The sequence below is a fragment of the Aptenodytes patagonicus genome, chromosome 20, assembly GCF_965638725.1.
Source record: "Aptenodytes patagonicus chromosome 20, bAptPat1.pri.cur, whole genome shotgun sequence".
Taxonomy (NCBI): Eukaryota; Metazoa; Chordata; class Aves; order Sphenisciformes; family Spheniscidae; genus Aptenodytes; species Aptenodytes patagonicus.
Window position 1 is genome coordinate 2,555,147 of NC_134968.1, and position 13,255 is coordinate 2,568,401.

The 13,255-nt window shown below is 46.3% G+C and overlaps 1 protein-coding gene across 1 annotated transcript in view; it reads right to left on the reverse strand.

Annotated features, from left to right (window-relative positions):
- SKAP1 (src kinase associated phosphoprotein 1) overlaps positions 1 to 7,579 on the reverse strand; it is a 156,615-nt gene extending 149,036 nt beyond the window's left edge. The window contains exons 1-2 of the mRNA XM_076356627.1: positions 7,542 to 7,579; positions 1,247 to 1,352 (exon numbers count right to left, since the gene is read on the reverse strand). Coding sequence (XP_076212742.1) covers positions 1,247 to 1,352; positions 7,542 to 7,575 — 140 coding nt within the window. The 5' untranslated portion in view covers positions 7,576 to 7,579. The remainder of the gene's footprint in view (positions 1 to 1,246; positions 1,353 to 7,541) is intronic.
- Positions 7,580 to 13,255: the final 5,676 nt, after the last annotated feature.

Below are 13,255 nucleotides of genomic sequence, written 5' to 3' on the forward strand. Positions count from 1 at the left end.
AGAGAAACCACACCGATCTGTTATAAACACGCAATCAAGCCCTTCTGCAATATTACGGGACACTGCTACACGCACACACACCCCCCATTCTTCCATTAGATATGCTACGGCCCCATTTTCCATAGGCTTCCATCTTCTGCGTTCAGCTTGTTTCAATTATTCAGGGCAACCCAGGCTGATAATTACACAGTCCCGTGTTGCCAAGTAAAACTGATGCTTAATTAGCCAGCAGGAAAGATCGATTAAGATACAGCAGGGCATCTTGCAAAGTTCTTCAGTGGGACTGCAGGGAATAGAGTCTGGCTGTGCCCTTCCGAAGGATAAAATTCTTCCACTTCTCAGGGACTCGACAGCAGTTTTATTTAAACTGGATGCTTAGATCAGTCAGCCGCCTTGAGTTTCATTGTCGGGTCTTAACTTCAAGTGACACAACTTGTATCTTATAACTAGAGCAAAACAGCAAATTTTTTTGCTGTTTTATTAATAAAATTAGTATTAACAGCAAGGTCTGGATCACATTTCTAGCCAAAAATATAACGTGGCTGAGGCTGAAAGTTTTTTTTCCAAACAGAACACAGGCTGCTGGAGGCTTATGTTCCTTGATTTTCCCCTAGCACAACAGAACAAACTTTGTTTGCTTCACTCGCTTATCCAAATGATGCAGTTCACGTTCTCACGCAGGACTTGAACAGTCCCGAGGACATGAGATTTTGGAATCCAGTTCGGACCCAAGTCTTAACTCAAGAAGTCCGCTTCATTGCTTTTTACTGTATCAAAGCCCAGGCAGTGCACACTGGAGTTCAGGAGCCGCTCGTGAAATAGATACTGCCAGCAGCAAGCCAGCAGCATGAATCTTTGCTCACTGTATGGATTTACCCACACGCCTAAGTATCAAAGTGATGGATTTTTTCCACTAAATCCTCTCTAGCACAAGGGAGAAGGAAGAACAGGACGGGATCACAGACCCATACGCAAAGAGCTGTACAGACACAGCCCAAGGCATGTTTTTTTTTTACCTTGAAACACAAATTCCAAACACAAATAATGACAACTTTGCAGGCAACCATATAACTGGTTAAATAGGAGAGTGTACAAACCAGTGTGGTGCACTCTCACATTATACCAAGCCTGAATGTCCATTAACTTTCAAAGCATGGTCCAGCTCGTCGAATACAGCATGCGGTACCCCAAGGCATGACACTAGTCTGAAGCACTTTCACTAGAAAGTAATGCAGACAACACAAACCTGGCTTTGACTTGCTGGAAGCCAAAGAGAATTGCATCCCTCTGCTCCCTTGCTTTAGCACTCAGGTTTTCATTCTGCAGTCCATCCGCCAGGTAGCCTTCAGCATCTGGGAAAGAGAATTACAGGTTAAAACTAACCTGTTCTTGGCTAAGAAACCTAGATCTGGCTGTGCACTGGGAAGCCCTCGAAGCACCGTACCAAGCAGTCTGATCTAGAGACACAAGTCAGTCTGAAGACTTCATTTGGAGAAGTTAAGACATTGAACTGATTGCGGATAGGAGATCTAAATATTGCATGCGATTACAGAGCTTCTCTCTAGTTGCACAGGTGTAAGGCAAATAAGCAACCGCAAACAAACCACCAAGCAGAAAAAAGGAAGAGGAAGGTGAAACATGGATAAGTCTATTGGACTAAAGTGCAACTCCACCTGCCTCTTTGCTGCTCCAAACCCTAAAAATCTGCTGTTGCGAAAGGCTTTTGGCATTAAGGAAGGACACAGAAGAAGTGACTAACCCATTCAGAGGAGGATCCAAAGCACTTTTAAAACACCAGTGCAAGACACTTCAAGGAAACCCTAACCTGTGGCTTTCACAAGGATGATCTTCGTAAAGGGCAAGCACTGAACAACAGGTTGGTCGTGCACTAGTATCACAACATGGGTTCTCCCACAAGGTTATCACTGAAATCCTACACCCCGCGCTTGCTCAACAGAGACAGCTAGACAAAAGTAAATATGGTATTCTCTCACCTGGAAACCACATCTATACAGAGAAATTTAACCTGAACTGGAAGATAAAAGGATTAAGTGTCTTCTATTCGCATAAATATTTATGTTCTTTACAGAAACCTCAAAAAAAATCTCACAGAAAACAGAGCCATTCCAGTCACACCTGTCTGTATAGGAGAGCATCATCCTTATACTTCAGTGGCATTACTGCTAGTTCCCCCAGCAGAGAAAAGATTGGCTTCAAAGCTATAGTGTTGTACATCCACAGGCCTCTCCAACCTTTAACTCACACCCCATACTGTGACACTAATGTCAGTTTAATATCCTGCTTGCAAGACTTTCAGCTCCTTATGCTTCAGCTGCTGGCACAACAGCCAGCACTGTTTAGCACACCCCAGGAATCTGCACAGCTCCTTAAAAACAGCTCCTCCACCTGCAAGCACATCTCAAGATCAAAATGCCACAAGAGAAATTAATACCTTTTTCTGTTAAAGTCATGAGCCCTCGTTTCTTTTTGTTGCCTGCTCATGACACTCAAGAAAGGCTTGGGGTGGGGGGGAAGGAGCTCTTTAAAGTGAAGAGCATAAGGGAGGAAATGGACGGGAACAAGGCTGACACTTGGGCATCCCCCACGAACAGGGCCCTCTTCCCACCTCCTCTTCAGAGTGACAGAGGGGCAGGACCAGGGAGACCCAACTCTGACCACAGCAGCCTAGGAAGGAGGCGTGAATCCAGATCATAACGCTTGTCTCCGTAACAGTCCGGTTCTCCTTTCTGGATTTATTCAGCTGAAAGCACCAGTTTCCATGGGAGCACTCACCAATAAGCACATTTCGGCCAAACGCAGACTCCTCCAGGTCCTCACTAGCTCCTTCCTCTGTCTCCCTGCCTTTCCTCCTACCAGGAAGGCTCCTGACCCACAAGAACCAGGTCTGAGCCAGCTGTGCCTCATACCTGCAGCCCCACACTGCAGCCACCACTTCATAGCTGAGAAACAGAGCTTAAAGCCTGAATACAGCACCGGGGTATCAAAGCATCCTAGCACAACCCCTCTGGTGTGGGGATGCACAGTGACGCATCTCAGCAGATGGGCAGCAAGGCTTAATTCACAGCATCGCTCTCAAACCCACACCTACACCCAGCAGCGGTTTTGGGAGCTCCAGGAGCGCAGAGGTGTCAGGCCAAAATGTCTATTAATATCAAGTTCACTGCTAGTAATTTAGCCCTAGGCGGCCTGCCTGGGATAACACAAAGACTTTGCCAGAGCAGCTGAGTGAAGCTTTTTAAATCCCAGGCCAATCCTGTAATCCTTAGGCTGTTTCATTTTCAGTACACCTCTCCGCAGTTTTAACTGTACATCTAAGATACAGTACCAGCTTATGACAAGCCTAACAATGCTGAGGCTTACACCACTTACGAACTACAGAGACAGTACCCACGTACATACATCTAAGCACAAAGGATATATCTTGCTCTGAGGAGCTTACTGCTTAAGAACAGATGAGGCTAAGGGGACAATTTATTATATACAAACCCGCATAAAAACAGCACAGTAGAAATGGGTCAGCAAGAGAAGCTACGTACAGGCTGTATTCCCACGGTGAAAGAGAACAAGCAAGAAAAACAAACTGCTCCCAGAAGTTGTGCAAATATCAGCTGCATCCCTCTCATTTTTAAGCGCAGATTAGCTCCATGAGTATGCGATTAGCTCTAATACAGTATTTACGTACTGGGATGTCAGCACAGATCAGCTGCTGGATAAGTTATAGTAGAACCAGGGTCACTTCTGCAAACCAGGCAGAGGCCCTTTCAGAGCCAGCCACTATGTTTATAGCACCAGGAAATGAAAAAGAAAGCCTAACCATAAACTCTCAAAGTGGATCAGGAAGAGCAATATGTAAGCAGCTCTAGAGTAAATCACCCTAATGTTAGTTTTACTGCTTGTCGGTAACATTATATTCTTGATGTTTATAGATTGCTCTCTGCAATCCACTCTGAAAGTTTACAGGACTCTCCTTTTCATTTCCTGCAGCTAAAAAGGTAAGAGTGGAAAAAAAATAGTTGAGATTTCATCAAGTGTTTCAGGGGAGTTTCTAGAAGCAATTGCAGTTATCCACTTTAATCCTGCAGGAGATGCACAGCATCGTAAGAATTATGTCACAACCACTGAAGTCCAGGTAGTAAATAACCTTTTAATGCCAGCACTGAATTCTAGGAGTTAATCAGCCCTCAATGAGCAGAGCTGAAAGGTATTAAGATGCCATGTGTATTCTCTCCATGCACATACACACATTCACTACTTTTTTTTTTTTGCTCTTTTCTACTCCTCTGCCATCAGAAGGCTGCCAACAGAAATCCTACGCTCCATGCACAGAGGAACTAGTCCCACAGAAACACAACGTTCTGGCCATGCAAAATAACGCTGAGCCAACCAGGCTGCTCCAACACTTCTTTGATGGTTCACACAATCCCTCCTGCAGTTTATCACCCCAGCTGGCTGAGAAAAAATAGTTTTAAAAGTGTTTAGGACACCTATCAACACAGAGAGTGCAGATACCTTGAGCTTCCATGAGACTGCATTAATATTTCCAAGATGTGCCCCAAGACAGCCAGGGATTTGGAAGGCTAGTTGGATCGTCCCCTGTCCCACTTGTCAAAATAAAAGCTGTGAACTATCGCACACAGTGTTTCTTGACTTCTCTGCAAGCTCAAGAAAGGATGGTTAATTGTGAAACAACATTTTTCAGAGGAGCCTTCCTGCATTTGTGGGGCTGAGTCAGAGAAAACCTTGAGACCTGAAGCAATCTTCATCCATCCTCCTGCAATGGACTGAATGGGACACTCTCCCCTACGCCGTGGACAACGGGGGAACCGAGAACAGCTTCCACGTCTCAGCCCCAAATTCCCTGATATTTAAATTCCAGAGCTACTCATGACACTACGTCAATGCTGACTGCGGCTTATTAGCCCTCACAAAACAGAGCATTTTATTGTTTATTTTTAAAACAGCATTGAGGCCGCGTGCCTTGCAATTAGCAGCTACCAGCTTTGTTAGGCTGTGCAGGTGCAGTCAGTCTCCCAGTGCAGCACCTGCTCTGTTCCCTCCTGTTGCCCAAACTCCAGCAAGAAAATGGCTTTCCAGACCTACCATCTGAAATGAAGAGGCTCAAGCAAGGCAGGCAAAGGGAAGATAATCAGACTGCCAGACTGCCTTTGCCTCTACAAACGAAAACAGAAGCCGTGGGTTTGTCAGAGATATATCACATTTTTTAGAACCACTGTTTCAGCCTTCAGAAGAAATTTGTGCTAAACAAGTATGAACTACCCTTAAGCAAAAGCAGCTTTAAAAAGGACCTGACTGAGCCAAAAGTGAAACCCTGGGCAATTAACTGTCAACATAGTGTTAATGAGAACTTGGATTGCTTATTTGCAAGGTGGAACTTAAAGTAATAATTGTTGCAACCACACCTACTCATAAACAGATAATAACAAGCATTCACAAGCATTGCAGGATTGCAACGTAGACAGAATAGCCGTATTGTGTTGGCTTTCAACCACCACAACCTCAGAGAGGTCTTGCGTGGTAACAACCCAACTGTTACTAGCAAGCCACTGACTACCTGTTTTTGTGCATCGTGTAAACAGTCCTGCACTACAGACCAAACTTTAATATAAGGAAGCAGACGTTACTGCCCGTACATCAGTACAGGTTTCCTCCTCTATTTGCAATTTTTATTTTAAATGCAGGAATTCTTATGGTAATTTTCTTGCAAAAAAGTTTGCAAACGCTGTAATAGCTTAAGCGCCTTCATTTCCAGCCTGTGCAGCTAGAAACCTCCTCAGCCACTGGAAGGCCTCAAGACCGTCTAGATTGTTAAGACACAGCAAGTTTGATACAGAGGTATGTGACATGCAATTAATCTCCATTCATAGCCTGCTATACTTGTCAGCAAACAAAGGCTGTGCTTTAGAAGGAGATCTGAAGCCTTCAATTAAAAACAGTCAGCTAACAAGAAAATAATCTAAGTTAAAGGAAGGTGGCAGGTGCAGAAATGAGTTGTTTACAAAAGTGTCAGCACTGAACAATAAAGTGTGCACATCAAAAATGTGAAAGGGTGAACTTCACTGAAGCCCCCATGATTAAAAAACAGAGAAGAAAATTTACACCTACATCTGGGGGAAGACACAAAGCATTTGGAAGAGAGCTTTGATGGGCTTGGAGGCTGCACGCTCTCTCTCTCAGACTGACAGATCCCAGGACTGGAAGTTATCCCGCGTCTTGGAGGGGAAGGGGCAAGCGCTCCGTGCTGCCAGGAGCCATCGCAACGGGAAACGAACGGTCACAAAGCCTTGAGGCAGCCGAAGCCAGCCCCGAATACAACCGCTCCGAGCGGCAAGCAGCAAGATGCTAACGACTCCTTCCCCACCAGCCACCCACATCTGCGATAGCAGGATGTGTCGGTAACACGTGCACGTCTTGTTCAGCTGGGAGCTAACACCGTTGCTCCAGCCTGCAATGCTGCTGCTGAAGTTTTATTTACGGGGAGGTTATAATGTGGTCACCTGTGCACGCACTTCTCTCACCAAGCCTTTGCTTACCACACCGTGGGGTCAGCAATGGTTGCAAAGGTCCGTACAGAACTTGTTTGTGAAGCGTATTTTGCTAGAAGAGTTTAGCATGGCTTCTGCTTGGCTGACCCACCACTTCAACAAGTAGAGGTGTAACAGCACAAGTTTCTGAAGAAATCCAGGAAAAACAACTTCAGAAGCCTCCCACCTGCCATCTTACACACACGCAGAAGTAAATGCTGTCAGCTCTCAGCACAGCTCATTCACTCAGATGCTGAGACCTCAGGAGGCCACATTCAAGTTATCAAGCAGAAGCGGGGCTTGAAGCCAGCACTGCTCTCTCAGCTGTACCCCCATTTTCAATGGGGTTGAGGGTGCATCCCCACCGAGCAAGCTTGCTCACTGCATCCCCAGTGCAACACACAACACTTGCACAACATTTAAAGCCAGGAGACACCACTATCACAGCCACAACAAAAGCCTGCCGAGAGGGCTCACTGTAGCACACAAGCTTCTCTTACCCTTTGTACCCGCTCCCTTGTCTCACACTAGCAATGCTCACCAGCGGAGCACTCAATACCTTAACGGAAAGCACTCAGTGGGGACATCTTTTGACCATGCCAGAAGACACCCCTCAATGTTGCATACACTCTCTTCACCTTACACAGAGTCTGGGACCACCAGAGAGCTTCCCCACCCCCTAAGCACAGGCACGGGCCCACATGCCAGCTCCTGAGCAACAGGAGGACAGCCCCAAAAACACCAGGACAGGCAGCCACATCCCCTACGCTCTCACTGGGGTTAGGGACAGGGAAGGCATACACAACCTGAGGACCCCAAAACCATCAGCCTTAGAGAAGAAGTAGCTCCCACAGTCCTTCCACTCCCCTCTCTGGCTCAGCACAGTGAGGTGCAAAAAGCCTTTCACCTTCTTCCCCTGCAACCACAGCAGATTTCCCCCATTAAGCAGAAGGGGAGCAAGGAGGAATTCGTGGTTACCTTCCAAGAGTCTCTGAATCTCCTCTGGGATCATGATACCTGCCACCTCCTTTCCACAGGAGCCAAACCTGCTGCTACTGCTCCTGTCCCTCAGGGGCAGGGCCAAAGGAAGCAGGGAGGGCGGGGACACCCCAAAAAAGGTGGGAGGAACCACTGGGCTCCGCTCAGATGCCTCCTCCTAGTACAGCCCCAGCCAGCTCAACCTACCTCCTTGCAGGCAGCCAGGATGCCTAGCTCCCCGGGATGCCGAGCACCTCCACGCTCCTGAAAGCCAAAGAAAGCTCCAGCCAGCAAAGCTGCAAAAGTGCCTGACCCCACACCAGCAATAGCAGAGCTGAACCTGTGCTCCTGCATTAGCATTTTAATCAGGTGGCACTTAGGCGTGCATCTCCTCCATTACCACAAAATTCAGTGCACCTGCTGCCAGAGCAGAGCCATGAGCTCTGCAAGGCTGCGTGGCCATTGCTTTAACCTCCTCTGCCTGTTCCTAGCGCAACAGGAGTTGGGGATTGGATTTGTTCCAGGCAAAGGCAGGCTCCCTCCTCTAATGCGCAGGGGAAGAGAATGGTACTCGGCTGTTCTGCAATAAAACTTCCCCTCTTCCTGCATCCTGCATAGGAAGGGGGCTAGATTGTAATAGCCATTCATATTTCTATGTCTTGCCCAGAGAAATAACAGGATTGCGCACTTTAACTTGCTTTATGAGAGGCAATAAATGCAAACTGCGCTCTACAAAACAAAAATGGCATTGCACTAGATTAACCCACAGCCCTGCATCTGCTCCTGTCCTATATAAATGAATTAGCACAAGCTGACTATGAGGATACCGCTATTATTTTTCATTCTTGCATTCCCAAATTTTAGGCTCAATATTGACAAATCCAAAGACAGTCTTCTTTATCTGAAGCTCATCAATGATTCCAAAGACCAGTTTAAGATTTCCCATAGGTTAAGTGTACAGGATCCAGCCCTTACTTTGCAATATCCTGGTATCAAACAAATACTTATTATAGCACACAGAAAAGGTTATTCTGAACATGCTTGCCACTTTTACTTTTCTGGTATTTTATGCCTGGCATGTGATCTTTAATTACATTTTCCCAACATAGCAAATGTTGGGAGATGGCAAAAAAGGATGCAGTCCAGCCGTGTTGGCCACAAATGCAAAATGACATAGCTTCACGAAAGTTAGTGCTTGCTGCTTTCAGCGGGGGCACAACACAGCTCCTGACAGTGGAGAGCCAGGGCTGTGTACTACGGTGTATCACAACGTGACGAGGCAGGGCCACTCTGAACTCGCCAAGGAGGCCCCCTAAAACTGTTCCTCTTGCTGCTTTGCTGTTCTCCTGCTCTGGGCAAGCCAGCCTGCCACGGTAGTTATCACAGGCTGGCAAAGCAAAATCTGTAAGGGAAAAGAAAAAAAGAAGTGTGCATTGGGCTCCCAGCCTGCAAAGACTGAGATAGACAAACACTTCACTACAGTCCCACTGGCTTCGGTGCGACAATGCCATGTTGTGAGGCTGAGCATATTTCCAAATAATTGCAGAAGCAGATTCTTAACAGCTCTCTGGATGCATCACCTGGATGGAATAAAGGTTTAGTTGTCTGGCGGCAGGCCAAAATGGGAACCCGGAGCAGATTCCAGATTTGCTCCGAGTTTCTTGCTTGGTTCAGTCAAGGCAATCTGTGTGTTTCAGGCTTATCTCACGTATGTGATATAAGAGCTACACTGGCAAAGGCTCAGATATGGGAAAGGTGGAAATATATGAGAGAGATGCTCCTCCATGTGCTATCAGCTGCTAATATGCTTTGTGACCCACTTTCTGAGACACGTGGGTGAAACACAGGAAAAGACTCTGTTATGCTTTTAGTTGATCGGTACAAATCAGATAAAGAACAGGTGTCAGAGGAAGCACAGTGCTTTGTGTTTTTGGGGTGTGGGTGTGTGCCTGCAATTCTAGTGCGTTGCCTCCGCTGTAGACAGTGGAGTGAAAGGGGAAACCCCCCAAAGCAGCTGCAAAGTTCTTTTGGAACTTTTTGGTTGAAATATGCACTTTTATGCATGGGGACAACACCTCGGTAACTCACATATAAATAACACTTGTCAAGAAGGGATGGCTTTAAAGGAGAAGTGATGATACCATGGCTATGAACATGTTTAGTGTATGCAGCTGATTTAGATTTACCAGAGAAGTAACGTCGCGCTGTTTTCTGTGTAGAGTCTCTCCGCGTGGTAATGCTGAAGTGGCAGCTGCCATTTGGGGTTTAGACACAAAGAAGAGAAAGCAGTGTGTTTTCTCTCCTGCTTAGGGAGACTCAATTGCTCTCCGGATCTGGGAAAAGAAACACACCACCACTTCTGATCTGTCCCTTGGCTGTGCTCTGCACGCACATGTCATTTCAGAACAACCTGGAGACAGACTTCACGTCTGACATTACCAATCACAGACCTTACAGGTTTCCTACTCCGAGTAAGTTTACTCAGTTTCTGTCCTTCCCCCTTTTACCTTGTGCTCCGCTGCGTGGGCTCGCCCACATTGACAACACCGCTGCAGGATATTCTTGATTTTAGGACAACGTGTACAAGAAATTGCTCTTCAGCAGATGCAGAGGTCTTAAAGTGCAGGAAATGTCACTGCCGTTCAGAGGGCCTCACAGGGGAGATTGCCTTGCTAAGAAAGCATATACATCGCAGTAGTCTTCCCCCTTACATCTCCTAGTCAGGTAGAGTTTCATGAGTCAGGATTTAGAAAATTGAGAGTCTCCTATGGGAGTAAAACATGAATCTCTGTTAGCTGCCTGCGGCTCCTGACACATTTGAGTGGTTCTGCTCGTATGCAAGAAATGGTAGCGCGTGTAGGTGGATGTGTACGGTAGATGGATCTGTATACGTGTTCTCACCTAGAGGTGTTTAGGGATAAATATTTAAACACTTCTGTGTAGAAATCCTAGTCAGTTCATTACAGACTACAAATAAAAAGCAGCTGCTTGCTGAGACTGACTAACTTTAAAAATGAGTTTATAAAGGAATGAACTAGGTCCCTTAGACGGAAGAAACTGCCTTCAGATATGCCAGAAAGATCAATAAAGCCTGATCAATGCAAATCTCAGAGGAAGAAATGTTCATGCAACTGCAAAGAAAAGGGTCGTCTCACACGTTCTCTGCATTTCTGTAGCTCACATAATAGTCTGAAAGCATAGTGTTGTAAAGAGTGAACTAGAAGATCCCTAGTCAGTGAGTCTTGCCCAAGAGTTAAACTGATTTATCATATTTAGGGTCTGGAAGAAATTTTTCCTCGTGACAAACTAGCAGTGACTTGTTTTGCAGGTGTTTTGTGTGGGGTTTGCCTTCCTTTGCTGCCTTGGGTGTGATCACTGCTTGAGAGCATATGGGGATTTCACCCAACAAATTTCCTGCTGTTGCAGTGTTTACAGCATCAGTAAAGCTCTGGATCTTTTCTGCTCAACTTCTGAGATGTATTGCAGTTGTGATTTTTGGCCTTTTGCTATAGACCTTAAGGTTATCACAGAGCATTGAAAATAACATCATGTCCTGAGGCTGGCACAGTTGCACCCTGGCTGCTCTTGGGCCACACATCCATCCCATGGTCCTGGCAGCCAGAGACAGGACCCAGCACCTAGAATGTTCCCCTCAGGCCCCACAGGCAGGTTTTGTTAAGACCAGGTTGACCACGCAGCAGCTGTTGTTATTATTAAATTCATTTTACTGAGGAATACTGAGGCATAGAGCCTCAGCTGCCACGGAGACATAGGTGCTATTACCAGAAGCCTTAGCACCAAGCCAAGCCTTCCGCTCAACCTTACGCAGCTGCAGATAGAGCCAGGCAGACTGATTCCCAGGCAAATGACCTTTTTTTTTCTTGCCTTTTTCCTTGCCGCTTTCATTTTTGAATGTGTGAATAGGTTACAAATTTAGTTTAGTGGTCAGCTGGGAAGGAGATGGGGGAGTCCGGCAGTGACTGGCAACTTCCACTGCATCATTGTTATGTAGCATCAAGCTTTATGGGCTCTAGATGTAAAGCTGCCTCCCTACATGATAAAAGCCCCACCTTAATCATTTTAGGTCCCAAGTTGAGCAGACAGGCTCTCTTCTAATGATATTCTGTTAAATGGACAAATTCCTTTGAAGGCTTGTCTTGCTTTGAAATCCAATTTCACAGGAAGCCAGATGCGATTGGGTGTAGCTATGGAAACAAAGCAGGGCAGCCTTAGAGGAGCTGCGCGATGCAAGGTAAAACGTGAGAGTCAGAGCCCTTTACTGCGCTGTCGGAAATATCAAAGGATCTGGAGAGGTTGGCAGGAGACGTGTCCCTGTTACGGGCTGTTCTGTGTGGCTGGGTACCAGCGCCTGTCAGTGGAGGTAAGCAGCCAGCTGTCCTGTCACACAGCCTGAAGTGGAGCTGAATGCACAAAACCGGGGCGGGGGGGGGTGTGTGTGCAGACTCGCCGGTTCCCGTCTGCCCCCTCCCTGCTCCTCCAGCACATCAGGATCTCAGCCTTCCCCTCGCTGCCATTCGGAAAGGTTAACAACAAAAGGGTAACAAGGTTAAACCACAAAGCCCTGGCTGATAACAGCCCTTTCAAGCAGCTGCACTGAAATTAATCTGAAACTTCTAGTAATTAGATAAGATAAGGATGTGTGCATGCTCGTGCGGGCACACGCTGACCCTGGGACACCCATTCCACAAAGGAGGTGGAGGATCACAGGCTTCATTAAACTGGATCAGGTTATTTGTTCACCTAGTCTGCTGCTGCAGCACTGAAAGCACATTTCCAGCCCCTTTATTCATCTTGCTCGATATCCCTGGATAGTGCACTGACTTGCCCTTTTGTCCTCTCTTCCCGGTACTGTAGCTCCTGCCAATTCAGAGCAGACTCTAATTCTTGCTTTTTCAGAGCAGATGCTAGTCCATCCATTTCTGTATCACAGCTCCTGCCATTCCAGGGCAAATTGTTGGGCCACTGGGTCTCATTTGCTGCCTCTGACAGTGACCAACAACTCAGAAAAAAGGCAACTTCCAATCTGGTAATGCACCTGACTGCTTGAATAATGCCTCCTGGTTTACTAATCAGCTATGCCATGCTAATGCTCTGCTGTAATCCCAGAGTTTACATGCTTATGTCATTTTCATTGTCCAACAGCTCGTGTATCTTTTCGTGTGACTGAGTCATTCAGTTAAAGGTTGGTTACAATCTTCATAAAGCCTCTTTCATTTTTTAAAGCTAAGTGGTCTTCGGTTGTCTTCATAATTTGATTCTGCACCTCTGCTTCACGAGGGCTTGCAGGTTACTGTTCATCAGTTTCTGAAGCCAAAGAGAAACAAAAATATGTCAGCAGCTCTGAGTTATGGTAAACAGATCTGGTCCCAAAGCAAAACTAAATGACTGGACCTTGCTCCTGGCTTAGACTGCCAGGCTCTGGATTCATTTACCTTCCAGACACGCTGCACTTTCTCTGCTGTGAAGGCTTCTCGGAAGCAAGCAGGTGTGTTGAGACGTATTTATTAGAGGATCTGTGAACGTATAGTAACTGGTTTTCATCACACCAACACATTAGTTACAGTAGGACCCCGCTGAAATGTTCCACCAGCACACATAAACCCCTGAAAGAGTTTATAGTCTAACTGGACAAGATGAAGTATAGAAGTATAGATGAAGTACCTCAGGAGAAGACCCTGGGAAAATAAACCAGC